The sequence below is a fragment of the Salvelinus fontinalis genome, chromosome 38 (genome assembly GCF_029448725.1).
Source record: "Salvelinus fontinalis isolate EN_2023a chromosome 38, ASM2944872v1, whole genome shotgun sequence".
Classification (NCBI taxonomy): domain Eukaryota; kingdom Metazoa; phylum Chordata; class Actinopteri; order Salmoniformes; family Salmonidae; genus Salvelinus; species Salvelinus fontinalis.
This window is the reverse complement of record NC_074702.1, coordinates 10,950,083-10,977,752: the sequence shown is the minus strand read 5'-3', so window position 1 is coordinate 10,977,752 and position 27,670 is coordinate 10,950,083. Positions and strand designations below refer to the sequence as shown.

Genomic DNA, 27,670 nt, shown 5'->3' with positions numbered 1-27,670 from the left:
CTGTCATAGTTGAAGTGTACCTACGATGAAAATTACAGGCCCCTCTCATCTTTTTAAGTGGGAGAACTTGCACAATTGGTGGCTGACTAAATACTTTTTTACCCCACTGTAGCTTAGTGCCTTTGATTGAGGTATGGTACTAGGTGCCAGGCGCACCGGTTTGTGTCAACAACTACAACGCTGCTGGGATTTTCCCGCTCAACACGTTCCTGTAATTATCAATAATGGTCCACCACCCAAAGGACATCAAGCCTACCTGACACAACTGTTGGAAGCATTGGAATCAACATAGGCCAGTATCCCTGTCGAATGCTTTCGACACCTTGTAGAGTCCATGCCCTGGCGAATTGAGGCTGTTCTGAGGGCAAAAGGGGGTGCAACTCAATATTAGGAAGGTGTTCCTAATGTTTGGTATACTCAGTGTATATCAGCAGAAAGGAAGAGGCGAAGCGAGAGGGTTCACTCTCACCAAAATCTGTCCAAAATAAGCCCAATGCATTTCTATGGGCTTAAGCTACCTTCCTGTGGGCTACCTTCCCGCCTTTGGGAAACTACTTCGGGCTGAGACATGAGCATCTCGTCATTATATACAGATCTTTCACTTAAATCTATGGTTGTTTAGCAATGACCAACAACCAATTTGACAGAGCTGAGGCAACTGTTGCACAATCACAGGTGTAGAAAGCTATTAGAGACTTACCCAGAAAGACTCACAGTTGTAATACTGACTCAGGGGTGTGAATACTTATGTAAATTAGATATTCCTGTATTTAATTTTCAAAAAGTTCTAAAATCATATTTCACTTTGTCTCTATGGGGTACATGGGTGAGATTAAAATTTTTAATTTTTTGAATCAATGTTGAATTCAGGCCTTAACACAACATGTGGAATAAGTCAAGGGGTATGAATACTTTCTGAAGGCACTGTACGTGCTATATTAATTCCTAGCATCTATTAGGCTTACATTGTACAGAAATGGTAAGCTTCAAAACAAAACACATTTACCTAATAAAATAATATATCAATATACCATTTTTTTTTTTTAAATAATTTATTGCATTGTGCAAGGTTTGGTTAAACAGCCTTAACATTGTTGTTCATATTTATTAGTTAATGTTATGACTTAGTAGATATCAAGTCATTGACACATTCTTATAATAACAGTTGCCTAATCATTTAGAATAAATACAAAGTAATTAATCAGTTATAACACTATTTATCACACATCAAGATAACACTACTATTTATCACACACCAAGACAACACTATCAGTTAAAGTAGGTTATAGATTCAGTACATAGGCTGTATAAAGAGTATTTGTTTCTTGTATGTACTGCAGAGACCCAATCTGCTCTCCTTCATCAGAAAACAATTGTCATCATACATTCAGTAAAATAGTGTCAAGACTTTAGATATAGTACAAAACAGAGATAATTCACTCAAAATAGTAACTGACATGATAGACGTCTACCTTACATTTAAGTCACTTTATTGCGCTATAATCACATCTTGACGTTTTGATGAATCATCTACACCTAAAGCCATGGTAATTGGGAAAGTACATACATTTGTATTTTGTAGTGAACTATCCCTTAAATGTCCAGAAAACAAATCTGAAACTGCTTGCAAACTAAAAACTCTGCCCAACATCTTGCTGTATCTAGTGGAGTGTCAATGTCTGGAGCTCTTGGACCTTTGAATTGATGCTTCCTACATCATCGTGTTTGTCCACTGTAATAGTCAGCCAAATACCCCCTACCATCTCAGTGTTCTGGTGAAATATGGCTGATCCCCCAGGTAAGGGCTACACATTGGGAGTAGTGAAAAGGGTGAGTTACCCCCATAAAGCATAATGCAATGAGTTTGAGGCGCGACACAGCCAGGCAAATCATTATCATCAATCAGCGACACTGAGCCACATGAACAGAGAGGTGGTGGGTGCGAGCGAAGGTCCGGAGGCAGCGAGGGCAGGAGTACGGTCTCTCCCCAGTGTGGGTCCTCATGTGAGTTTTAAGGTGGCCGACCAAGCGGAAGCTCTTGTCACACTGCTGGCAGGGAAAGGGCCGTGAGCCATTGTGGATCCTCATGTGTTTGCCCAGATCCCCTGAAGAGGTATAGCAGCCGTGGCAGACAGAACATTCATACGGCTTCTCTCCAGTGTGGGTGCGTATGTGTTTTGTGAGATCTCCAGATTGAGCAAAGCTCTTGCTGCACTCAGAACAGACGTATGGTCTCTCACCTGTGTGAGTGCGCTGGTGGTTCTTCAGGTGTTCCAGTCGAATGAACTGCTTGCTGCACACTGTGCAGTGGTAAGGCCTCTCGCCGGTGTGTGAGCGCATGTGTGTCTTCAACGCCCCAATGTCTATCACCTTCAGGCCGCACTCCCCACACTGGTGGCCTTTCTCATTGTTGTGGATCTTTAGGTGAAGCCTCAGGTTTCTCTTGATAGAGAAGTCTTTACCACACTCTGTGCAGTGAAAGGGTTTCTCCCCCGTGTGAGAGCGTAGGTGAATGGTCAGACTAGACTTGTATCCAAACTGCCGGTCACAGTGGGAGCAGGAGTACTGCTTTTTGCCAGAATGAGTGGTCATGTGACTCCTGAGACCCTTCATACGGGCAAAATCCTTCCCGCATTCCTGGCATTTGAATGCCTTGACTCCAGAGTGTATCAGCAGGTGTTTGCGTAAACTGCCGCTCTCAGCAAATCTTTTGCCACACTCCTTGCAGGCGTAAGGCTTCTCTCCGGTGTGAATTCGCATGTGAATGTTCAGGCTCTGAGGACTACAGAGGATCTTGCCACACTCTGAGCAATGGAAGCCGACATCCAGACAAACCACAGGCTTAATGTCCTGAGGTTCAGTGCCCTCTGGTTTGTGACACTGGTGAGGTCCCAGTCCCCAACAATTCTTGAAGCTCTTCCCACAATCGGCACAACTGAGGTGTCCATTGGTGCTGACAACAGCCATTTTGTGTGAAAGCTCACAGTGGTTTTGCAGACTGCCCAGGTATCTGAATCTGCGGGCACACTGTGGGCAGGTGTAGAGTTTCACCGAAACCCTGTGGGGACGGGCAGGTTTCCGGGGAGTGGCTGAAGGGTGGATCTGGCGGGTGTGGATGCTAAGCAGCCGTGGGGTTTGGAACATGAGGCTACAGTGGAGGCAGCTGTGTGTTGGGACCGTCTCTGTTCCACTGCTCTTTGTAAAACTGTTTCTCAACATGGCCAGATACTCCTTCTGGTGGTTCCACTTGATGTGCTTCTCCAGGAAGGAATGGTCGGTGAAGGAGATGGTGCAGTATGTGCAAGGAAAGAACTGAGGAGAAGAGACTGAGGGAGAGGAAGAGTGGGAGAAGCAGGGGTAGAAAAAGACAAAGGGAGAATACTAGATGGTTATAATAAGAGGAGTATTTTTGACCTGACTCTTTTTATTGTTATTATTGCTATTGAATGATGTACTGCATAGTTGAGGGCGCTAGCGCATAAGCATTTCACTGCACCTTTTATACCTGCTGTAAACTGTGTAGGTGACGAATAAAATGTGATTTGATTTACAGAAGAGGGATATGAAAACTAAAATAAGAAAAAATATAATTTCAAAAGTAAACGAGAGTAGTCCTATATTTTCATGATGAATCTTAAATTCAAAGTCGATATCAAATAGCCATTTAGCCTAGTCAGTCAATATCAAATATTCAAGCAAATTTTAAGATTGCACAGATTTTAAAGATGGGTGTGTTGCATACCTCTGTTGCTGTCAGTATCCCTCCTGTCTTCGGGGTCCTCATCTGTGTCTTCTTCACCCACATTCTCCTCCTTCATGAAACACACTTGAGTTTCTCTCTTAACCACCACCTTGTGTATTTCAGAATCAGAATCATACTCCGCTTTTATCTCTACTGTTCCTTGGCTAATGTAAACGGAATCTGTTTCAGTCTTGGTTATGACGGTTCCAGAATCCTTGTGGAGTGCTCTAGAATCGAAGCAATGACTCTGTACTTCAAAGTCAGCTGGTTCCTCTTTAATTTGGATGGAGTTGGAAGTAACCCCTTTAGTGTTGGGAGAGGGAGATTGGCTAATGTCTGGTTCTTCTCTTTTGCAGTTAACATCATCTGACTGTGTTTCACACTCTGTTTTGATTGGGTCTCGATGGTGTTTAGACCTCTTGATTTTGTGTTGCTTTTTCACAGATTTGTTCTTCATCTTGTTGACTAGTGTGTCTCTGCTAAGGTCAACACCTTCACATTACCTTACATTCTGTGGAGAAAAGACCAGGTTTGATTGAACATTACCCTTACAGAGAGTTACCAGGTATCATAATAACCCATCCAACATGTAAAAAGTAAGAAACCCCCATTCTGCATTAGTTATGCTGAAGTCTGGTTCAGTAACACTCTCAATAGCCTACTACTTCATAGCCCTTCATTACACCGCATTATCATCATTACCTCGGTCATATGGACATCCTACTAGCATGCAGTGTAAGTTTTGGTTACAACCTAACTAGCTATATTTTTACGCCGTCGTTAACCTTTATACGCTTGCATAGTTGTAGCAAGATAGCCTAACGTGTCTGTTAGCTAACGTTACCTTGCTACTTTGTAAGATTGTCACCCACCAAATGTAGCTATCTTGATTATGAAGACAACCACGAGAGGAAAAAGTTGTGTTTCTCGTATAAATGCTCACGGATTAAAAAAAAGCAAGCTAGCAAAGTTTGGAAAATAGCTTTGCTAGCCACCTTATTTCTGATTGTTGTCATCTGAAACAGAGACGGAAGAGGAAGCGAGACATCCCACTCCCTAATTGTTCTGGTTCATCTACAATGAACCAAGCAGACCAGACCAAACTGCTAATGCATTGGAGAGCCACCACGTTAAGCAGACCGGAACGGACCATTTTATTTCAATGATCAACGGCCTGAGTGGGACATCTTTATTTATCCACCATCTTTAACCGGAAAGACGCGGCATTTCCTGGATTGTTAATGTCATGAAACCTGACCAATCAGGCAAAGGTCCCTGGGTCATGTGCAAAGATGAAGCGACTGATTCATTCTCGCCACATTCATTCTCGCCAAAAAGTATCTGCCATAGAGAGCGATAGAGGCCTCTAGTGGCGAACAGGCCGAATTAGCATGGCCAGCACAATTGAGGGATTCCACCATTTTAATGTAGCCAACTGGGTGGGACTTACAACTTCATTGGCTGATCACTCCTGGAGACCCTGTTGCAGTCATGTCTAACCAGGCCATCTGGAGAGATCAGCCAATTGTGAAGAAGAAAATTGACCACCTCAAAATGGAGATTACCGCAATGTCGCTGCCCATGCTGTCACAGACACTATAATCATAGATAGAACAATGAGCCAGATATTTTAACATCGGGCACTGATGTTGGGCTCGCAGTTGGTGTTCCAATTCATCCCAAAGGTCTTCAATGGAGTTGAGGTCATGGCTCTGTGCAGGCAAGTCAAGTTCTTCCACACCGATCTCGACAAGTCATTTCTGTTTGGACCTCGCTTTGTGCACGGGGGCATTGTCATGCTAAAAAAGGAGAGGGCCTTCCCCAAACTGTTGCCACGAAGTTGGAAGCACACAATCGTCTAGAATGTCATTATATGCAGTAGCATTAAGCTTTCCCTTCACTGGAACTAGAGGGCCTAGCACAAACCATGAAAAACAGCCCTAGGCCATTATTCCTCCTCCACCAAACGTTAAAGTTGGCACTATGCATTCAGGCAGGTAGTGTTCTCTTGGCATCCGCCAAAACCAGTTTTGTTGATTGGACTGCCAGCGTGATTCATCACTCCAGTGAACGCATATCCACTGCTTCAGAGTCCAATGGCGGCGAGCTTTACACCACTCCAGCCGATGCTTGGCATTGACATTGTGATCTTAGGCTTGTGTGCGACTGTTAGGCCATGGAAACCCATTTCATGAAGCTCCCGACAAAGTTATTGTCAAAGATGAAATGTGTCCATTGAATTAGCAAGATGACGCTTATTGTAACCAATATCTAAACTACAGCAGAGGCTGGTGGGAGGAGCAATTGGAGGACGGGCTCATTGTAATGGCTGGAATGGAGAAAATAGCATAGGAACACTAATCTAATTGGTAGAGACCATCACTGTCAAGATGTGGGAATGACAATGTAGCCTTCATGCTTGGCCCAATCATCTTCAATAGAATGAATGCGTATGATTATTAGCAACTGAGACATGGTGCAATATCAAAACCAGTGCAGGCCATTGATGGCATATGGATTGACACAAATCGGTTATGACAGGCTGTTTAAGTGATTACTGTATAATTGATTTTAAAGTCATGTCTAATGTGCAATTACCAAACATGTCCTCTTTCACATACTTTATTCACAGCAATCATTGTCACTTTTGTCATCCCCAGGCAGTAAGTCGGGCATATACAACCATCATCTGTGCATCACTTTTCCCTTGTTAATCAACTACAAACATTTTATAACTGCCTTAATTTCGCTGGACTCCAGGAAGAGTAGCTAATGGGGATCCATAATAACTATAAAATACAACACAAAATCAAGAATTGGCATGCTCAACTCAAGAGTTCAAATAAGTCTTTGGGTGCAGGGTCTAAAAGGCATATAAACTAGAAAAGGAAAACAGGCATTCAGCAAAATAGTTTAAGTTTTAATGTTCTTTAGTAGCAGCAGCAGCAGAGGTCAAACAAACTGGCATCTTTCTATAACACTGATAGCTTTAGTGAACGCTGTCTGCAGTGCATGAGAAGGGTTGAGTTCTCCAGAGGAAGAATGAGAGGTTGTGGACATGTGCACATGCTTACAAACAGGAGCTACAGCTGCTTTTAATACATTACTGCATTCATGGGACCTTTTACTCCCTCTCAGTAGTTCAGGGAGTTTCCACCATCTGGTCTCAATCACTGTTGGAAACAAACCAATTCAAAACACAGTTGGGCCAGGAAAAAAATACTATATATATAAATATACAATCTATTACACATATGGATGCAATAAAAAAAACAGAGCACAATTTAAACATTTTTTTAAATTCATGTTACCTTGAATATAAAGTCCATTCTTCTCATAGTCTGGTTGGCAAACTGGTCAATGACCCTCTCATACCAGTGAGGATTCTTCTGTAGTGATTTAAGAATTCTCCTTTCTATAGATAGGATTGCCAGGTTCCTGAGTCGCTCTTGTCCCATGGTGTTCCTTGTGTAGCTTTTCAGCCTCTTCAGACGAGAGAATCTGCTCTCCACGCCCGCTGACGTTGCCCCTATAGTTGCAACTAGGCACATGAGCCGGTACACCTCAGGCATCACTTCATTCAAACCACACCCCTTGAAATGCAAGATTCTGTCACACAGTTTTCGACTGCTCCCTTGAAGCTCCTCTCCACAGTAGAACACTTGCAGCTCATTTTTCAGTTTTTCCATGTTAAAAAAACAGCCATAGCTCTGGGACAGGCTTTCCATTGCATTTGTAGGGAATTCACTCCGGAATGACTCAAATTTCTCATCATCTAACAACTCCATGTATCTCCTGCTGTCCAGGCTTTGGAACCTCTGTGCTATTTGTGTCTTGATGTTGTCATGGATTGAATTGTACAGTGATTTGTACGTCTGCATTACATCCTGAGCGCCCTGCCTCTGCTTCCTTCTGTGCGTCAACTCTGGATCATCTGTCATGTTCGAAGCCTTCTGATATATAGCACTAAATTCTTCTTCAGATTTGTGCTCCTCTATCTTGAGTAAAATATTCTCAATCCTCCTCTTACAAAATTCTACATCCATGGCATTCTGTTGCACACTGTCAAAAACCACATCTGTGCAAGCAAATATATATTCAAAAGTGAGAAGTAAAAAAATAAAATGAAAATCTTCCAACTGTGTCTTGAAACCATTTGCATCGAAAATTGTGTCATCATCCATTTTAGGATGCTCTGTGATACTTGTGAATGTGTCCAACAGATGCTCAAAGTTTTTTGCCACTGTGTTAACGACTCTAGACGTGAAATTCCAATGTGTTGGTACGTTTTTTGGCAAACTTGCACAAGCAGCCTTTTCTAGCAGCATTCTATTGGTGGACTTACAAAAAAAAGTTGCGAAGCCACCCAGTGTGGCAAAGAAAACCTTGGTCTTGGGGATGGACTTCACGCTCTGGCTTAATACGGAGTTGAGGGGATGTGCATAGCAATGCACAAAGGTGGCGCTCGGCGCTACAGCTCTTACTTTTGCTTGCAGACTATTTAAATCAGAAGCCATTACAGCAGCGCCATCATATGTTTGAGCGACTAATTTCTCCACAAAGTTAAACTCTGACATCTCCGAATTCACTAGATCAAACACAGACTGTGCATCTCGCCCAGCTGACACATCAAAGTAGCCCAAGAAACGCTCCTGGACACACCCCCGATCATCCACATACCTGACAATGACAGACAACTGCGAATGGTCTGTAGTTTCATCCATTTGCCATGAGAAAAATGGAGCAGCGTCAACCTCGCTTTTAATCTCACTTCTAATTGATGATGCGATAGCAGTTATCAAGTCGTTCTGAATTGTTCTTGACATTCCAGTGAACACAGTTGAAGATTCCATATGCTGAGCAAGTAAAGCATCATACCGCGCGATTACCTCTGCCAATTCCCTGTAGTTGCCTTTGTTAGCGGAACTTTCCGTCTCATCGTGTCCCCTAAAAGCCAACTCTTGCATGCCTAAGTATGCAATGCTGTCAATGAGGCGTTTGAGAACATCCCTGTTTCTTCGGACCTTCTCGTTGTGTTGCGCAGCTTGAATACGCAGGCCTTCATTGAGTGAGTGATTGGCACGATGGCTCGGCTGTCCCAAAAGCTTGAGTTTCGCGTAGGAGTTGAGATGCTCCCGGCTTTCGTCATGCCGTTTAGCTGAACGGTCAATGTTCTTTAGGTCACTGAACCCCCCTTTAGCCCAAGGCTCAAACGTTCCAAAGAGCAGACAAGGCCAGCAATACAAGCGGCTTGATGAAAGACTACCTGTTAGCCATTGATACTTTTTATACCAGTTGGTATTGAACGCCCTCCTCACTTTGTCATCCTTCCTTATGTACTTGATTTCAGGCAGAGGTCGACCCTCGGTTTTAATTCGCACCCTTTCTGTGGACTCCAAAGAATGAAATGGGGTCTTCAACAAAAAATCCACAATGTTGTCAGAATTCGCGACCTGGCAGGTGTGGACAAGTAGCTGCTGTGGTGTGTGGAACATGCAACTGCAGTGGGGGCAGCTGTGTGAAGGGGCGTACACTTTCATTTCTGTCTTAACCACTCTGATTTCAGAATCATGCTCAGTCTTAATTTCTGTCGTTCCTTGGCTAATGTAAACAGAATCTGTTTCGGTCTTGGTTTTGATGGTTCCAGAATCCTGGTGGAGTGCTCTAGAATCCAAGTGACAATTTGATCTGATTCCGTTATGTTCCTCACTTGTTTCATGCACTTCAAAGTCTGTTTCCTCCTCTTTGATTTGGATGATGTTGAAAGTAAACCCATTACTGCTGAGAGAGTGGGCTTGGCCAATGTCTGAATCTTCTCTACTGGAGTCAACATCATCTGACTGTGTTTCACAATCCGTTTTGATGTGGTCACGATGACTTCTAGTCATCTTGGTTTTATTGCGTTGCTTTTTCCCAGGTTTGATCTTAATCTTGTCGATTGGTTATTGTCTACACCTTCCTCTTCATTTGCATTCTGCGAAAAAAAAGACTTGATTTGAATAAACATCACCCTTTCAGAGACACCAGGTCAGGAATCATCATGACAATCATCTTATCCAACACCACAAAGTAAAACAAACAGGCTGGTACATACTAAGGAGAGCATTTGGTTACAACATGCATTTTTACATAGCTAATCGATGGGTGAATAATTAGCTAGCAAGCGATGTTACTCCTTAGTCCATGGACCTTACATGTTGGTTAAAGGGCGAATTGGCTCTGGAATTCAAAACAGCCAAATACTCATAAACGTGAATAGATTCTTAATTGCGGTACGGTTCTAGAAACATAAATCCCTCTACTTTCATCTCACATCAAAATAAGTTCACAAATGCAAAATATACACTTACTGTAAGCTAATTAGCACAGGTAGTCGACTGTCTTTCGTAAACAAGCGCTGTAACATGGAAATATGGCCGTGTGGGGAACACTAACCCTATAAAAAAGGTGTGTATCAATTTAACCTTTGGTTTTTTGAAAATTATATCTTGCCAATATGAAAGAGAAGGTCCTTATGCTTCCAAAACCGTACCGCAAGTGATGCGTGCCAAAATGTTCAGGCCGAGTGTCACTGCTCTTAACAAAAACTACCCACTACAGAAGACACCTTAGTCCAATTACTATTTTAATGTGTAATGCAGAGCCATACACAGTGCATTCAGAAAGTACTCACACTCCTTTACCTATTCCACATTTTGTTGTGATACAGACTACATTTTTTATTGATTCAATTGAGATTGTGTAAATGATCTACACACACTACCCCATAATGTCAAAGTGGACTTTATTTGGTAGATTTAAATTATTAATTTAAAACTTATGTGCTTAACAAATCACATAAGTTGCATGGACTCATTCCGTGTTCAACAGTAGTAGTTAACATGATTTTTGAATAACTACTCCATCTCTGTACCCCACACATACAGTTGCCTGTAAGGTCCCTCAATTGAGTAATGAATTTCAAGCACAGATTCAACCACAATGACCAGCAAGGTTTTCCAATGCCTCGCAAAGAAGGGCACTAATTGGTAGATGTGTAAAAAATATAAAAAGTCAATGCTGAATATCCCTTTGAGCATGGTGAAGTTATTAATTAGGTTTTGGAAGGTGTATCAATACACCCAGTCAATACAAAGATTCAGGCGTCCTTCCAAACTCAGTTGTCGGAGAGGAAGGAAGCTGCTCAGGGATTTCACCATGAGGCCAATGACTTTAAAACAGCTACTGAGTTTAATGGATGGATCAACAACATTGTAGTTACTCCACAATACTAACCTAAATGACAGAGTGAAAGGAATGAAGCCTGTACAGATTAAAAATATTCCAAAACATGCACCCTGTTAGCAAGTAATACTTAAGTAATACTGCAAAAAAATATGACAAAGAAATATACTTCTTGTCCTGAATAGATAGCGTTATAAACTCAGTAAAAAAAGAAACATCCGGCCTCCCGGGTGGCGCAGTGGTCTAGGGCACTGCATCGCAGTGCTAGCTGCGCCACCAGAGTCTCTGGGTTCGCTCCCAGGCTCTGTCACAGCCGGCCGCGACCGGGAGGTCCGTGGGGCGACGCACAAATGGCCTAGCGTCGTCAGGGTTAGGGAGGGTTTGGCCGGTAGGGATATCCTTGTCTCATCGCGCTCCAGCGACTCCTGTGGCGGGCCGGGCGCAGTGCGCGCTAACCAAGGGGGCCAGGTGCACGGTGTTTCCTCCGACACATTGGTGCGGCTGGCTTCCGGCTTGGAGGCGCGCTGTGTTAAGAAGCAGTGCGGCTTGGTTGGGTTGTGCTTCGGAGGACGCGTGGCTTTCGACCTTCGTCTCTCCCGAGCCCGTACGGGAGTTGTAGCGATGAGACAAGGTAGTAATTACTAGCGATTGGATACCACGAAAATTGGGGAGAAAATGGGATAAAAATAAAAAAAATAAAAAAATAAAATAAAAGAGAATGCTATTCATTGACTACAGCTCAGCATTCAACACCATAGTGCCTTCAAAGCTCATCACTAAGCTAAGGATCCTGGGACTAAACACTTCCCTCTGCAACTTGATCCTGGACTTCCTGAAGGGCCGCCCCCAGGTGGTGAGGGAGGTAGCAACACATCTGCCATGCTGATCCTCAACACTGGAGCTCCCCAGGGGTGCATGCTCAGTCCCCTCCTGTACTCCCTGTTAACTCACGACTGCGTGTCCAGGCATTACTTCAACACCATCATTAAGTTTACAGATGTGAACAGTGGTAAGCCTGATCACCGACAACGATGAGACAGCCTATAGGGAGGAGGTCAGAGAACTGGCCGGGTGGTGCCAGAATAACAACCTATCACACAACGTAACCAAGACTAAGGAGATGATTGTGGACTACAGGAACAGGAGGACCGTGCACGCCCCCATTCTCATCGACGGGGCTGTAGTGGAGCAGGTTGAAAGCTTCAAGTTCCTTGGTGTCCACATCAACAACAAACTAGAATGGTCCAAACACACCAAGACAGTCGTGAAGGGGGCACGACAAAGCCTATTCCCCCTCAGGAAACTACAAATATTTAGCATGGGTCCTGAGATCCTCAAAAGGTTCTGTAGCTGCAACATTGAGAGCATCCTGACTGGTTGCATCACTGCCTGGTATGGCAATTGCTCGGCCTCTGCCCGCAAGGCACTACGGAGGGTAGTGCGTACGGCCCAGTACATCACTGGGGCTAAGCTGCCTGCCATCTAGGATCTCTACACCAGGCGGTGTCAGAGGAAGGCCCTAAAAATGGTCAAAGACCCCAGCCACCCCAGTCATAGACAGACTGTTCTCTCTACTACCGCATGGCAAGCGGTACAGGAGTACCAAGTCCTGGACAAAAATAATTCTCAACAGTTTTTACCCCCAAGCCATAAGACTCCTGAACAGGTAATCAAATGGCTACCCGGACTATTTGCATTGTGTGCCCCTCAACCTCTCTTTTACGCTGCTGCTACTCTCTGTTTATCATATATGCATAGTCACTTTAACTAAACATTCATGTACATACTACCTCAATTGGGCCGACCAACCAGTGCTCCCGCACATTGGCTAACCGGGCTATCTATCTGCATTATGTCCCGCCATCCGCCACCCACCAACCCCTCTTTTACGCTACTGCTACTCTCTGTTCATCATATATGCATAGTCACTTTAACCATATCTCCATGTATATACTACCTCAGTCAGCCTGACTAACCGGTGTCTGTATGTAGCCTCGCTACTTTTATAGCCTCGCTACTGTATATAGCCTGTCTTTTAACTGTTGTTTTATTTCTTTACTTACCTATTGTTCACCTCATACCTTTTTTGCACTATTGGTTAGAGCCTATAAGTAAGCATTTCACTGTAAGGTCTAACACCTGTTATAGTCGGTGCACATGACAAAAACTTTGATTTGAAGATGCTGGAGAAAACAAGTACAAAAGTATCTATATCCACAGTAAAACGAGTCCTATATCGACATAACCTGAAAGGCCGCTCAGCGAGGAAGGAGCCACTGCTCCAAAACCGCCATAAAAAAGCCAGACTACGGTTTGCAACTGCACATGGGGACAAAGATCGTACTTTTTGGAGAATTGTCCTCTGGTCTGACGAAACAAAAATTGAACCGTTTGGCAAAATGACCATTGTTATATTTGGAGGGAAAAGGGGGAGGCTTACAAGCCGAAGAACACCATCCCAACCGTGAAGCACGGGGGTGGCAGCATCATGTTGTGGGGGTGCTTTGCTGCAGTAGGGACTGGTGCACTTCACAAAAGAGATAGCATCATGAGAATGGAAAATTATGTGGATATATTGAAGCAATATCTCAAGACATCAGTCAGGAAGTTAAAGCTTGGTCGCAAATAAACGATATCTTAACCGCCATCGATAAGAAACAATACTGTGCAGCCGTACTCATTGACCTGGCCAAGGCTTTCGACTCTGTCAATCACCACATCCTCATCGGCAGACTCGATAGCCTTGGCTTCTCAAATGATTGCCTCACCTGGTACACCAACTACTTCTCTGATAGAGTTCAGTGTGTCAAATCGGAGGGCCTGTTGTCCGGGCCTCTGGCAGTCTCTATGGGGGTGCCACAGGGTTCAATTCTTGGACCGACTCTCTTCTCTGTATACATCAATGATGTCGCTCTTGCTGCTGGTGAGTCTCTGATCCACCTCTACGCAGACGACACCATTCTGTATACTTCTGGCCCTTCTTCGGACACTGTTAACAACCCTCCAGACGAGCTTCAATGCCATTCAACTCTCCTTCCGTGGCCTGCAATTGCTCTTAAATACAAGTAAAACTAAATGCAAGCTCTTCAACCGATCGCTGCCTGCACCTGCCCGCCCGTCCGTCCAACATCCCTACTCTGGACGGTTCTGACTGAGAATATGTGGACAACTACAAATACCTAGGTGTCTGGTTAGACTGTAAACTCTCCTTCCAGACTCACATCAAACATCTCCAATACAAAGTTAAATCTAGAATTGGCTTCCTATTTCGCAACAAAGCATCCTTCACTCATGCTGCCAAACTTACCCTTGTAAAACTGACCATCCTACCGATCCTCGACTTCGGCGATGTCATTTACAAAATAGCCTCCAATACCCTACTCAATAAATTGGATGCAGTCTATCACAGTGCCATCTGTTTTGTCACCAAAGCCCCATATACTACCCACCACTGCGACCTGTACGCTCTCGTTGGCTGGCCCTCGCTTCATACTCGTCGCCAAACCCACTGGCTCCAGGTCATCTACAAGACCCTGCTAGGTAAAGTCCCCCCTTATCTCAGCTCGCTGGTCACCATAGCAGCACCCACCTGTAGCACGCGCTCCAGCAGGTATATCTCTGGTCACCCTCAAAACCAATTCTTCCTTTGGCCGCCTCTCCTTCCAGTTCTCTGCTGCCAATGACTGGAACGAACTACAAAAATCTCTGAAACTGGAAACACTTATCTCCCTCACTAGCTTTAACTTCTCTAGGGTAGCATGCCCAAATTAAACTGCCTGCTTCTCGGGCCCAGAAGATATGGTATGCATATAACTGGTAGATTTGGATAGAAAACACTCTAAAGTTTCCAAAACTGTTAAAATAGTGTCTGTGAGTATAACAGAACTGATTTGGTAGGAAAAAAAACAGAGAAAAATCAATTCGGGAAGTAGTTCTTTTTTTGGTTTTGTAGTTTTCTATTCAATGCCATTACAGTATCCGTTGACTTAGGACTCAAATTGCAGTTCCTATGCCTTCCACTAGATATCAACAGTCGTTAGAAATTGTTTCAGGCTTGTATTCTGAAAAATGAGGAAGTAAGGGCAGTCTGAATGAGTGGACCCTAAAGTGTCACAGAGCTTTTTCATGCGCTCGACCGAGAGAGTGCCTTTCTTGTTTACATTTTATATTGATGACGTTATTGTCCGGTTGAAATAGTATCGATTATTTAGGCTAAAAACAACCTGAGGATTGAATTGCAAACACATGATGATACACTCAGGGGTCAAGCCATTCAAATGCCAAGACTGCGGAAAGGATTTTGCCTTTTGAATATAAACATCATGTTTCTATGAACTTTACGGATACAATTTGTATTTTTTTTGTCTGCCTGTTTTGACTGCGTTTGAGCCTGTGGATTACTGAAGAAAACGCGCTAACAAAACTGGGGTTTTTAGATATAAAGAGACTTTATCGAACAAAAGGAACATTGATTGAGTAAATGAATGTCTGCTGAGTGCAACCATATGAAGATCATCAAATGTAAGGGATTAATTTTATCTCTATTTCTACTTGTGTAACTCTTCTACTTGGCTGGTTACTGTTTGTAATGATTTGTCTGCTGGGCTATGTTCTCAAATAATCGTAAGGTATGCTTTTGAGGTAAAGCATTTTTTAAATCTGACACCGTGGTTGGATTCACAAGAAGTTCATCTTTAAACCTAAGTAAAATATGTTTTGTTTTCTGAATTTTTATGAGTATTTCTGTACTTGGCGCCCAGCAGTTTCACTGGCTGTTGAAGACGTGGGACACTAACGTCTCACGTACCCAAGAGAGGTTAAGCACCAGCTGTCAGAGCAGCTCACAGATTACTGCACCTGTACATTGCCCATCTATAATTTAGCCCAAACAACTATACCTCCCTCTACTGTATTTATTTAGCTCCTTTGCACCCCATTATTTCTATCTGTACTTTGCACATTCTTCCACTGCAAATCTACCATTCCAGTGTTTTACTTGCTATATTGTATTTACTTTGCCACCATGGCCTTTTTTTGCCTTTACCTCAATTATCTCACCTCATTTGTATATAGACTTATTTTTCAACTGTATTATTGACTGTATGTTTGTTTTACTCCATGTGTACACTCTGTGTTGTTGTATGTGTCGAACTGCTTTGCTTTATCTTTTCCAGGTCGCAATTGTAAATGAGAACTTATTCTCAACTTGCCTACCTGGTTAAATAAAGGTGAAAAAAAATGAACAATGACCCCAAGCATACTTACAAAGTTGTGGCAAAATGGCTTAAGGACAACAAAGTCAAGGTATTGGAGTGGCCATCACAAAGCCCTGACCTCAATCCCATAGACAATTTGTGGGCAGAACTGAAAAAGTGTGTGCGAGCAAGGAGGCCAACAAACCTGACTCAGTTACACCAGCTCTGTCAGGAGGAATGGGCCAAAATTCACCCAACTTATTGTGGGAAGCTTGTGGAAGGCTACCCGAAACGTTTGACCCAAGTTAAACAATGTAAAGGCAATGCTACCAAATACTAACTGAGTGTATATAAACTTCTGACCCACTGGGAATGTGATGAAAGAAATGAAAGCTGAAATAAATAATTCTCTCTACTATTATTCTGACGTTTCACATTCTTAAAATAAAGTGGTGATCATAACTGACCTATGACAGGGACTTTTTACTAGGATTAAATGTCAGGAATTGTGAAAAACTGAGTTTAAATGTATTTGGCTAAGGTGTATGTAAACTTCTGACTTCAACTGTAGATACTACAGAGTCAATAAAATACTAGGCTGGTGGAAACACAATTCTGCCTTAGACAAAACCCTAAGTCTGTTTACTTCGACATACCTTAATTGCACAAAATTATCATCACAGTACGAGTCATAATGCCCATAAAACCTAGCAGTCAAACAAGGAAATTGTTCCAATTGTTTTTCCACCATACATTTCTCCCCATCGGGGATTATAGTAACTTCAAATATGGGCTTTGTTTCGTGTAAATTTACCCTGGCATGACGTTTTGATAACCATGTGAATCTCTCTAGGACAAGGTGACTTTTACCAATATATTCACCCCCTCCAAAATGAAATGTGTAGTCTTGCATATCTACTTTGATGCTAATTAGCAATTTTTGGATCTGATAGTAAATAGAGCTGAATATATTGATAAAAGTCACCTTGTCCAAAAGAGATTTACATGGTTATCAAAACGTCATGCCAGGGTAAGCTTCCACGAAACACATCCCTTATTTTAAGTGTTCTCTATGGGACAAATATATGGTGGAAAAACGATTTAACCATTTCACAGTTTGACCGCTAGGTTCTATTGGTGTTAGGACACCTTTACTGTGGTTCTCTACAACAACGGTCACCTGGACATACTACTATCAAAGACAGTAGCACCGAGTTTCTGTACTGTCTCAAATCATAGGTTTAACATACAGAGGAGAGCATTTGAAAACATAATACATTTTTACGTTATCATTGGGAGGTTAGTTAAGTTAGCTAGGTTGCATATCTTTCTGGGTCAGAAATGGACTCTCTTCGACTGGCTAACGTTCGCTAGCAAGATTAGCTAGATAGCAGATAATGTAAGCTACTTTACTACTTTTGACGACTAGATATCACCCACCAAATACTGATTGTAAATATATTAACCATGAGAGGAACAAGTTTATGTTTCTCGTACAAATACTCACGAATAGAAAATAAAGTTTCGCTACTCCGGAAGAATTATGCGTTTCCTTACAGAGGAAGAGGCGAAGCGAGAGGCTTTACTCTCGTTAAAATCTGTCCGCGATATAAATGTTTTGTTGTTGAATGGAGGTCTATGAGAGTGTCGAATTACGTGAGGCTTTTTTAAATCAAATCAAATATAAGTTTCGTAATGTTTAGTTTTTTACAAATGTACGGATATAAGTGGTTGCACGTGGCTAGCTAGGAGAAAAACGACTTAGTACCCAAGTTTATCTGCCCTCTCATTGGCTAGAATGGTCCCGCCTGTCTTCCTTCATTGAGGGTGAACATGTATTTCCATTGCTAGACCGGTCACTTGATTATCTTGTCAACATAATAGACTAGCTTTGCTTTTCTGCAGTTAAAACGTCACGGTACCTGACCAATCAAACAATAGCCCCTCGATTTTTTGGAAAAAATTAGAGGCTGTTGATTGGTGTGTATTCTTAAATAAATATATACTTTCGCCAAAAGTATCAGTTTTGTATCAGCAATTTTTCGTAGCTATGCCAGTTCTGAACTCCAATCTTATTAATCAAGGACGAATTGTGGTCATTGTAATAGCAAGAAGATAGTTCCTGTACGGCTAAAGCACTTGTTGTAAAGATAGAGCATACCCTTTCATTCACTGTCCTGATTCTCCATTGGAAGACAGGTTGACTCCCACACTAACAATGTTGCCCTAGATCTGGGATTTCAGAAACAAATAGACTAAATTGTTGAATTAATCCTCTTCAAAACCTTTCATATTGTAATATGAAATAAACGACTTACTGTAATATCAAAACCAGCCAGTGCAGGCCAATGATGGTTTACCAATAGAATACTGGGAGACTGAAATGTATGTGATATGACTCTTATTTCAGCTCAAAGAAAACATACAAAAAACACCAGAACCACACAACAGGCATGCCATCTTTCACAGAATATAGCAGCCTTTATTGACATTACCATTTATTGTTATTAACACAACAAAGTCGTGCACAAAACCATCTTCTGTACATCACTGTTTCTTTATTAAATAACTACAACAAGAGTAAAAGAGTTGACTGTATATAAATAATCTAATCATTCAGCAACATCTAGGCAGGTGACCAGAGAGGTGGTGGGCGCGAGCAAAAGTACGATGGCAGCGGTGGCAGGAGTACGGTCTCTCCCCAGTGTGGGTCCTCATGTGAGTTTTAAGGTGACCGACCATGCGGAAGCTTTTGTCACACTCCTGGCATTGATATGGCCGTGAGTTATTGTGGATCCTCATGTGTTTGCCCAGATCCCCTGAAGAGGTATAGCAGCCGTGGCAGACAGAACATTCATACGTCTTCTCTCCAGTGTGGGTGCGTATGTGTTTTGTGAGATCTCCAGATTGAGCAAATCTCTTGCTGCACTCAGAACAGACGTATGGTCTCTCACCTGTGTGAGTGCGCTGGTGGTTCTTCAGGTGTGCGTGTCGGAAAAATGTCTTGTCACACACTGTGCAATGGAAAGGCCTCTCCCCAGTGTGTGTGCGCTGGTGGGTTTTCAACGCAGCACTGTTTATGAACTTCAGCCCACAACCCCACAATGGTAGTTTCTTTCATTGTTGTGGATCTTCAGATGCGTCTTCAGATAACCTTTGTCCGCAAAGTCTTTACCACACACAGTACATTTGAAAGGTCTCTCCCCTGAGTGTGTGCGCAGGTGAAGCTTCAAAGAATCACTGTATGCAAACCGCCTGTCACATTTGGGGCAGGATAAAGGCTTCTCGCCAGAGTGAACGGTCATGTGAACTCGGAGGTGCCACATCCGTGCAAAATCCTTTCCGCAGTCTTGGCATTTGAATGGCTTGACCCCTGAGTGTATCATCATGTGTTTGCAATGACTGCTGGCTTCTGAGAAGCTCTTGCCACACTCCTTGCAGACGTAGGGCTTCTCGCCGGTGTGTGTGCGCATGTGAATGTGCAGATTCTGAGGACTAGAGCAGCTTTTGCCACACTCTGAGCATGGCATGCCGATGTTCACACAGACAGGGCCATCCTCAGGCTTAGTGTCCTCAGGCTTGTAACACTGGTGAGGTTCCAGTCCCCAGCAATTCTTGAAGCTCTTTCCACAGTCAGCGCAACTGAGGTATCCATCGATGAAAGTAACAGTCATTTTGTGCCAAACCTTGCAGTGAGTATGCAGTCTGGCTATGTACTGGAAGCTGCGGTCACAATAGGGGCAGGGGTGGAGTTTCCTTAGAGAGGGAGAGGGGTGGGCCTGACGGATGTGGACGTGTAGCTGTCGTGGGGTATGGAACATGCAGCTACAGTGGGGACAGCTGTGTGTGGGGGCATACACGGTTTTACTTGTTGACACATGGCTTTTCAGCATGGCCACATACTGCTTCTGGTGTTTGGTCTTCATGTGGTTCTCCAGGAAGTAACAGTCAGTGAAGGAGATGGTGCAGTGTGGACAAGAAAAAAATTGAGGAGAAGAAACTGGGGGAGAGGGACAGAGCAGTGGAAGGATGGTAGAAAGAGAAAGATGAGAGGGAACAGAACAGTTATGATTTCCTACATTTCCTCAAAAAAACACTTGAGTAAATATCTCTGCTAACTATTCATTTCAAAGTTTGGTAAATTAATGTTCAAATGATGTTCAAGTAATCCCATCATCCATTTCAAATGCAGTGTTGAGGGTGGACAGGATGTATGAACTATGCCCTACCTCCATCTGTCTCGTCTGAGTTTTCCTCCTTCACCAAACACACTTTAGTGTCTCGCAGAAGTGTCTTAACCACTACCTTATGGATTAGAAAAATGAAGAAACCACAGTATGCATTAACCAAAAGTCTAAATACTATTGTCTAGTTACTGTCACATGTTGGGAAAGACCACTAACTCTTCTTACATTAGACAATCTTGTTAGCGTCACCACAGGACTCCATGATATCTTGCTACATCCAGTCATTGGATTGGATGTATTTTGATGTTTGATGTGCTTCTTCTGGAAGGAAGGAACAGAACGGTTTGGTTCCTCTCCCATTCCCTGCTGTTCAAAGTCTGTTGGTTCCTCTTTGATTTGGATGGAGCTGATACAACCCCCTTTAGTAATGTAGGGTGATTGGCTAATGTCTGGTTCTTCTCTATTGCAATAAACATCATCTGACTGTGTTCCACACTCTGTTTTGATGGGGTCTCGATGGTGTTTAGTCCTCTTAGTTTTGTTGTGTTGCTTTTTCCCAGGTTTGTTCTTCATCTTGTTGACTGGAGTGCTTCTTCATTTGAATTCTGTGGGGAAAATAACAGGTTTTATTGAGCATCACCCTTAGAGAGCTATACCAAGCAGTGATCATATTAATAAACCATGCAACATAAGTCACAGGAAAGCCAAAAAGATCATCATGGACAACAACCACCCAAGCCACTGCCTGTTCACCCCGCTATCATCCAGAAGGCGAGGTCAGTACAGGTGTATCAAAGCTGAGACCGAGACTGAAAAACAGCTTCCATCTCAAGGCCATCAGACTGTTAAACAGCCATCACTAGCACAGAGAGGCTGCTGACTATATACAGACTTGAAATCATTGGCCACTTTAATAAATGGAACATTAGTCACTTTAATAATGTTTACATATCTTGCATTACCCATCTCATATCTATTGCATCTTAGCCTATGCCGCTTTGACATTGCTCACCCATATCTTTGTACATTCTTATTCCATTCCTTTAGTTAGATGTGTGGGTATTAGGCTTTTGTTTTGTAATTGTTAGATATTACTTGTTAGATATAGCTGCACTGTTAGGACCAGAAGCAGAAGCATTTCGCTACACTCGCAATAACATCTGCTAACCATATGTATGTGACCAATCCAAATTGATTTGACAAATCATCGGGTAATTAAAGAAACCACAAGTCTGTATGAACAATAAATGTAACTGCATACGTTTCTAACAGTCAACCTACCAGTAATAATTGGCCTATAGACGGGTTGGTTGTTTAGCAACAAAACCGATGCGAACACAACTAGGGCAAAACAGACGGGGTTGTCTTAAATTGTTGATAACATGTAAACTATATTTTGTTTCCAATGTCTATTGAATACATAAATACATTTGCAAAATGAGAACTTGTCTCTCAAATACATCGTTACAGTTGTTGGTTAGCTAGTTAGCGGAATTTAGCCATATAAATAGCATAGATGACGTGGCAACAGTTAAAACACTTCAAAAAACGACATGGTATCAAGAAACGGATAAAACGATATGAAACGATTCCCCACACTGCAGCTTCTAGTCATTGTTGTTGTTAGCTAGTTGGTCATCCAGAATCACAACACATGGAGTTCTGCCCCATTGAAGCATCGTTTTCGTGACGTTGTCAGCTAACCCTTCAATATGACATTAGCATTCATGTTGCTCCCAACCCGCTCAGACAAAAGCGTAGCTCGTTATAGGATTATAATACAGACAGCAAACTCTACTTACTGTTGCAGCCAACTAGCTAGCTACTGTTTTGAGCTGCTAGTAGCCTAGTCTTTGTAAATGAGAACAACACAGCAAATGCAAATTAGTTTGTATCTTGTAAATTCTCAATGATAAAATGGCACACAGCTTCGCAGTCCTTTATTGACGCCATAAAAAGCTGCACTTTCTGGTCGATGTCCACAACATTCCACCACAGATAGAACAAGGTCGTCACTAGTTACAACAGCCACAAAGTCCTAAACCCCGCCTCTTTTTTTTACATTCTACCTCATTTAGCAGACACTCATATATCGTAGTGAATGGATACATTTTTGTACCGTTCCCCCGTGGGAATCGAATGCACAACCCTGACGTTACAAGCGCCATGCTCTACCAACTGAGCCACACGGAACGTATTTCTACAATTTCTCAAAAATGTGGGTTTAAACCTTAACCACACTGCTAACCTTATGTCGAAACCAATTTTGATTTTGTGGCTTTGGTAACTAGTGGAAATCATAGAACAAGGGACCAGATGTTTTACCGGATGTATAAATCTGAAGCATCCGGTTAGATTTCCCACTTCACACCGAATATGATGAGAAAAAGCCCAGTGGTCTAGCCTGGCCACTGAAGTATAATAAGAATGAGCCTGATGACTTGCACTAAATTCTTCCGCTGCTCTGTCGTTCGCTACATACTGTAAGGACCTGAATAGATCATAAAGGAACAATTGTCCAGACAGAGGATTGAGTTTACGAATTGACGGTTTATTCCGGATCCGGGAGCACCCCCATCAGTAAAAAAGCTGCCTAGCATAGCGTCACAAGTAAATACTAGCATCTAAATATCATTAAATCACAAGTCCAAGACACCAGATGAAAGATACACATCTTGTGAATCCAGCCATCATTTCTGATTTTTAAAATGTTTTACAGGGAAGACACAATATGTATTTCTATTAGCTAACCACGATAGCAAAAGACAACTTTTTTTCCCACCATTTTTTTCCTGCGTAGGTAGCTATCACAATTTCGACCAAATAAAGATATAAATAGTCACTAACCAAGAAACAACTTCATCAGATGACAGTCTGATAACATATTTATTGTATAGCATATGTTTTATTAGAAAAATGTGCATATTTCAGGTATAAATCATAGTTTTACATTGGAGCCACCATCACAACTCTCACCAAAGCAACTAGAATAACTACAGAGACCAACGTGAATTACCTAAATACTCATCATAAAACATTTATGAAAAATACACAGCGTACAGCAAATGAAAGACAAAGATCTTGTGAATCCAGCCAATATTTCAGATTTTTTAAGTGTTTTACAGCGAAAACACAATATAGCATTATATTAGCTTACTACAATAGCCAACCACACAACAGCATTGATTCAAGCCAACAATAGCGATAACGAATAAACCAGCAAAAGATATTAATTTTTTCACTAACCTTCTCAAACTTCTTCAGATGACAGTCCTATAACATCATAATACACAATACATATAGAGTTTGTTCGAAAATGTGCATATTTAGCGGCACAAATCGTGGTTATACAATGAGAATAGTAGCCAAGCTGCCAACAAAATGTTGGGAGAAATCTTGGGAGAGGCACCTAATCTAATCAGTAACTAATCATAAACTTGACTAAAAAATACAGGTTGGACAGCAAATGAAAGATGCATTAGTTCTCAATGCAACCGCTGTTATATTTTTTAAATTAACGTTACTACGACATACAGCGTGCGTTAAAGCGAGACCGCACCGAAATTAATGGCGGAATATGAGTTTTACATTTTTCAACAGAACAACGAATTAACATCATAAATAGTTCTTACTTTTTGATGAGCTCCCATCAGAATCTTGGGCAAGTTGTCCTTTGTCCAAAAGAATCGTTGCTCGGTTGTAGATTGTCGCCTTCAACTTTGGAATTAGCAGTAAACATTAGCCAAGTGGCAAAGACGTGCCCAACTCACTAGAACGCAGCACAAAGAAATATCCGAAAATCTCAATATACTGATATAAACTGATATAACTCGGTTTAAAATAACAACATTATGATGCCTTTAACACCTATATCGAATAAAATCAGAGCCGGATATATCTAAGGGCTATAACGGGAGCTTTCTAGAACGCCATCCTGAGGTCTGTCTTGCGTCATGGCGAACGAAGGAAAGACTGGACCCCACGTTCCCAGTCCATTTATATGGCCTCAAATCTGCCTAGAAACTCAATTCCAATTCTCACTATTTGCTGACATCTAGGGGAAGGCGTATGCAGTGCATCTCAACCAATAGAAGACTTGCAAATTAATAAACTGACCTCAGAACAGCCTGACTGATTTCAGATTTCTCACTTCCTCATAGGAAAATTGCTCCAACTTGAGTTCTGTTTTACTCACAGATATAATTCAAACGGTTTTAGAAACTAGAGAGTGTTTTCTATCCAATAGTAATAATAATATGCATATTGTACGAGCAAGATTTGAGTACGAGGCAGTTTAATTTGGGAACGAAATTTTTACAAAGTGAAAACAGCACCCCCTATTGAGAAAAGGTTTTAACCCAACTTTACACAGGCTACTGTTTGGCCGTAGCCCACGCCAAATATATGAAAGATACCCCACAAGCCAACCGTGACCTTCTCTTGTGAAAGCCAGACGTAAGAGAAAGAACAATGGCTAAATCTGGTCTTAACTTCCAATGCTCCATCCATCACTTTGAGGATGGAGAGGAGTAGTGCGGGTCTTGTGCATACCCAGCCTCTCACACATGGTGGCGAACACACGGGACTCAAAGTTTCTGCCTTGGTCGCTGTGGATGGACTCCGCATCTCAAAACCTGCTGAACATTCGCGCTGTCAGGGCGTCGACGATGGTCTCTGCCTCCTGGCCAGGCAGAGCATAGGCCTCGGGCCATTTTGTGAAATAGTCCATGGCTGTGAGCACCCAGCGGTTTCCACTGTCTGTGGTGGGGAACGGCCCACCCACATCCACTCCCACCCTCTCCATGGGAGCCCCCACTGGGAACTGTTGGAGCTGAGCATGAGAGCAGCCTGGAGGGCCCTTTCTCGCTGTGCAGTTGTCACAGCGGCGGCAAAAGTCCTCCACAACCCTCTTGTGCTGCTCCCAGTAAAAGCCCTGACGGACGCGGCACAGTGTTTTTGTGACCCCAAAGTGTCCAGTCCCCACCCCCCCATGAGTACTCTGGAGCACAGCCTCCCGCAATGCTTTCGGGACCACCACCTGCCACCTCTCCTCTCCCGTAGCTGACTCCTTCCATGCCCTCTGTAGCACGCCATCAGCCAGCCGCAGTCGCTCAAACTTTGACCACAACCCTTTGGTCGCGAGTGAGAGCGCTGTCACCTCTTTCCATGGTGGCCTCACCTGCGCCTCTACCCACTGTAGCACTGGCTGTAGGTCTGTGTCCCGTCCCTGCTGCTGCCCCCATTCAGCCACGTCGACAGTCTGCAGCTCACAGCAGACAGTCCCGCTCGCCCGACACACTGTGGCACAGATCCCCTCCTCTGCACACAGCTCTCTCTCCCGTCCCTCTCTCCGCTCACAGTGGCGGCAGCCGTTTGCAGTACAGGGCCGACGGGACATGGCGTTGGCGTTGGAGTGGCGTGCCCCTGACCTGTGTACCACTGTGAAGTCATACAGCTGAAGCTCCTCCAACCAGCGTGCCACCTGCCCCTCTGGCTCTCTGAAAGACATGAGCCACTGGAGAGCAGAGTGGTCAGTCCTTACAGTAAAGGGCAGGCCACCCAGGTAGTACTTGAAGTGTTTGACGGAAGCCACAACAGCCAAGAGCTCCCACCGGGTGACACAGTAGCGGCGCTCAAGTTTGTCAAATGTTTTGCTGAAGTACGCCACCACTCTCTCCACCTCTGGCCCCACCTGGGCCAGCACCCCACCCATGCCCACATTGCTCGCATCTGTGTCCAGGATAAAGGGCAAGGTGAGGTCAAGGGGGGCGAGCACGGGGGCCTCGATCAGTGCACGTTTGAGGGTGTTGAAGGCCTCCTCACACTCCACTGTCCAAGTGAAAGCCTTGTCCTTCGGCAGCAGGCGGTTCAGGGGAGCAGCAACGCTTGAGAAGCCCCGTACAAACCTCCTGTAGTACGAGGCCAGGCCCAGGAAGCTCTTCAGCTGACGCTGGTTGGTGGGGGTGGGCCAGTCTCGGACAGCCCCCACCTTGTCCTCCATGGTGCTGATTCCCTCCTTCCCCACTCGGTGGCCCAAGAAGGACACCTCTCTCCTCATGAAGTGGCACTTCTAGGGGTGGAGCTTCAGACCGGCGGCAGCCACCCTCTCCAGCACACACCGTAGCGCCACCAGGGCTGACTGGAAGGAGCTGCCATGGGCCAGGATGTCATTGAGGTATACCAGACACGGCTGTCGGGGGATGCCATCCAGCACCCTGTCCATCAAACGCTCAAAAGTAGCTGGAGTGTTGCACAGGCCGAAGCACAGGACCTTGAACTGCCAGTGTCCTCTGTTAGTGGAGAACGCAGTTTTGGCTCTGGCCTCTGGGGAGAGGGGCACTTGCCAGTAGCCACTGCGGAGGTCTAGTGAGGAGAACCAGGAGGACCCCCTAACCAGGTCCAGCGACTCATCGATACGTGGTATGGGGTATGAGTCCTTCCTGGTTACCTCATTCAGCCGCCTGTAGTCCGTACAGAACCTCAGCTTGCCCCCCTTATTCGGAACCATGATGACTGGCGCCGCCCAGAGGCTGTCTGAGGGCTCGATGAAGTCTGCCCGCTGCATCTCCAACACAGCCTGGTCTGCCGCCTCCTGGCGAGCCAGCGGGTTACGGCGGGGACGCATCTTGATGGGTCGAGCATCACCTGTGTCGATCTCATGCTGCACCAGATGAGTCTGACCCACCTCTTCCTCACTCAGCGCAAAGCTGTCTCTGAATTCAAACAGCAACTGCCACAACCGTTCCTGCTGCTCGGGGTCAAGACCAACACAGTTCCTCCCCCATATCTCCCTCAGTGCAGACAGTGTCCTCTCCTCTTCTATCTGAGGTAGCTGGGCTGGGGGGGGGGGGCAGCCCGGGCTCACAGAGGGCTGTGTCGTGGAGGTAGCTGGGGGAATGTAACACACAGCCGTAGGTGACAGGGGGGCTGGGAAAAAGTCACACACAGATGTGGGGGAGGGGGGGGGCGGCAGCCATGAGTCTCTTCTGCTTTAACTGTTGGAGTAAAGGGTTTGTTGGGTTGAGTGAATATGACATTAGGGGGGTAGGGGCATGGTGACTTCCGGCCCTCCCTAGAAGGAGGGCCGGAAGGTCTAACTGGCAGCCTGTGCTCCTAAGAAAGTCCAACCCCAGTATACAAGGATCCTGCATAGCCGCCACCCACACAGGATGACGCACAGACCTGCCCCCTACTGTCAGAGTCATTATTCCCTTTCATGGGTGCCAGCTCACCTGTGACTGTGCGGAGCTGCACAGTTGTGGGCTCACACTGAGTCCAACCTGGCACAATATCTGGCCTCACCAGGGTTACTGTGGACCCAG

The 27,670-nt window shown here is 44.0% G+C and overlaps 2 protein-coding genes and 1 pseudogene across 4 annotated transcripts in view; all 3 read right to left on the bottom strand.

The window, feature by feature from the left end:
- Positions 1 to 1,033: 1,033 nt before the first annotated feature.
- LOC129837122 (uncharacterized) overlaps positions 1,034 to 27,670 on the bottom strand; it is a 44,383-nt gene continuing 17,746 nt past the window's right edge. The window contains exons 9-19 of the mRNA XM_055903036.1: positions 26,797 to 27,009; positions 26,172 to 26,415; positions 25,552 to 25,772; positions 24,983 to 25,281; positions 19,265 to 20,001; positions 18,831 to 18,980; positions 8,621 to 8,936; positions 8,318 to 8,422; positions 7,054 to 7,804; positions 3,743 to 4,241; positions 1,034 to 3,326 (exon numbers count right to left, since the gene is read on the bottom strand). Of these exons, the coding sequence (XP_055759011.1) occupies positions 1,903 to 3,326; positions 3,743 to 4,241; positions 7,054 to 7,804; positions 8,318 to 8,422; positions 8,621 to 8,936; positions 18,831 to 18,980; positions 19,265 to 20,001; positions 24,983 to 25,281; positions 25,552 to 25,772; positions 26,172 to 26,415; positions 26,797 to 27,009 (4,959 nt within the window). The 3' untranslated portion in view covers positions 1,034 to 1,902. The remainder of the gene's footprint in view (positions 3,327 to 3,742; positions 4,242 to 7,053; positions 7,805 to 8,317; positions 8,423 to 8,620; positions 8,937 to 18,830; positions 18,981 to 19,264; positions 20,002 to 24,982; positions 25,282 to 25,551; positions 25,773 to 26,171; positions 26,416 to 26,796; positions 27,010 to 27,670) is intronic.
- On the bottom strand, positions 6,351 to 17,861 carry LOC129837915 (zinc finger MYM-type protein 1-like). 3 transcript variants are annotated; one of them, XM_055904442.1, is made up of 3 exons: positions 17,669 to 17,861; positions 7,054 to 9,716; positions 6,351 to 6,915 (listed from the first exon to the last, which is right to left on the bottom strand). In XM_055904442.1, exons 2-3 carry the CDS (start codon positions 9,628 to 9,630, stop codon positions 6,913 to 6,915), a joined length of 2,580 nt encoding a protein of 859 aa, XP_055760417.1. In that variant the 5' UTR covers positions 9,631 to 9,716; positions 17,669 to 17,861; the 3' UTR covers positions 6,351 to 6,912. The 3 variants fall into 3 exon arrangements, with proteins under 3 accessions (XP_055760417.1, XP_055760419.1, XP_055760418.1); XM_055904444.1 differs by lacking the exon at positions 17,669 to 17,861 and adding an exon at positions 14,556 to 16,959; XM_055904443.1 differs by lacking the exon at positions 17,669 to 17,861 and adding an exon at positions 13,735 to 14,483.
- Positions 18,618 to 22,458, bottom strand: LOC129837916 (zinc finger protein 883-like; annotated as a pseudogene).

Coding starts and splice junctions, on each gene's coding strand:
- LOC129837915 (XM_055904442.1), bottom strand. CDS start 9,630: ATGACTAGAAGTCATCGTGACCACATCAAAACGGATTGTGAAACACAG.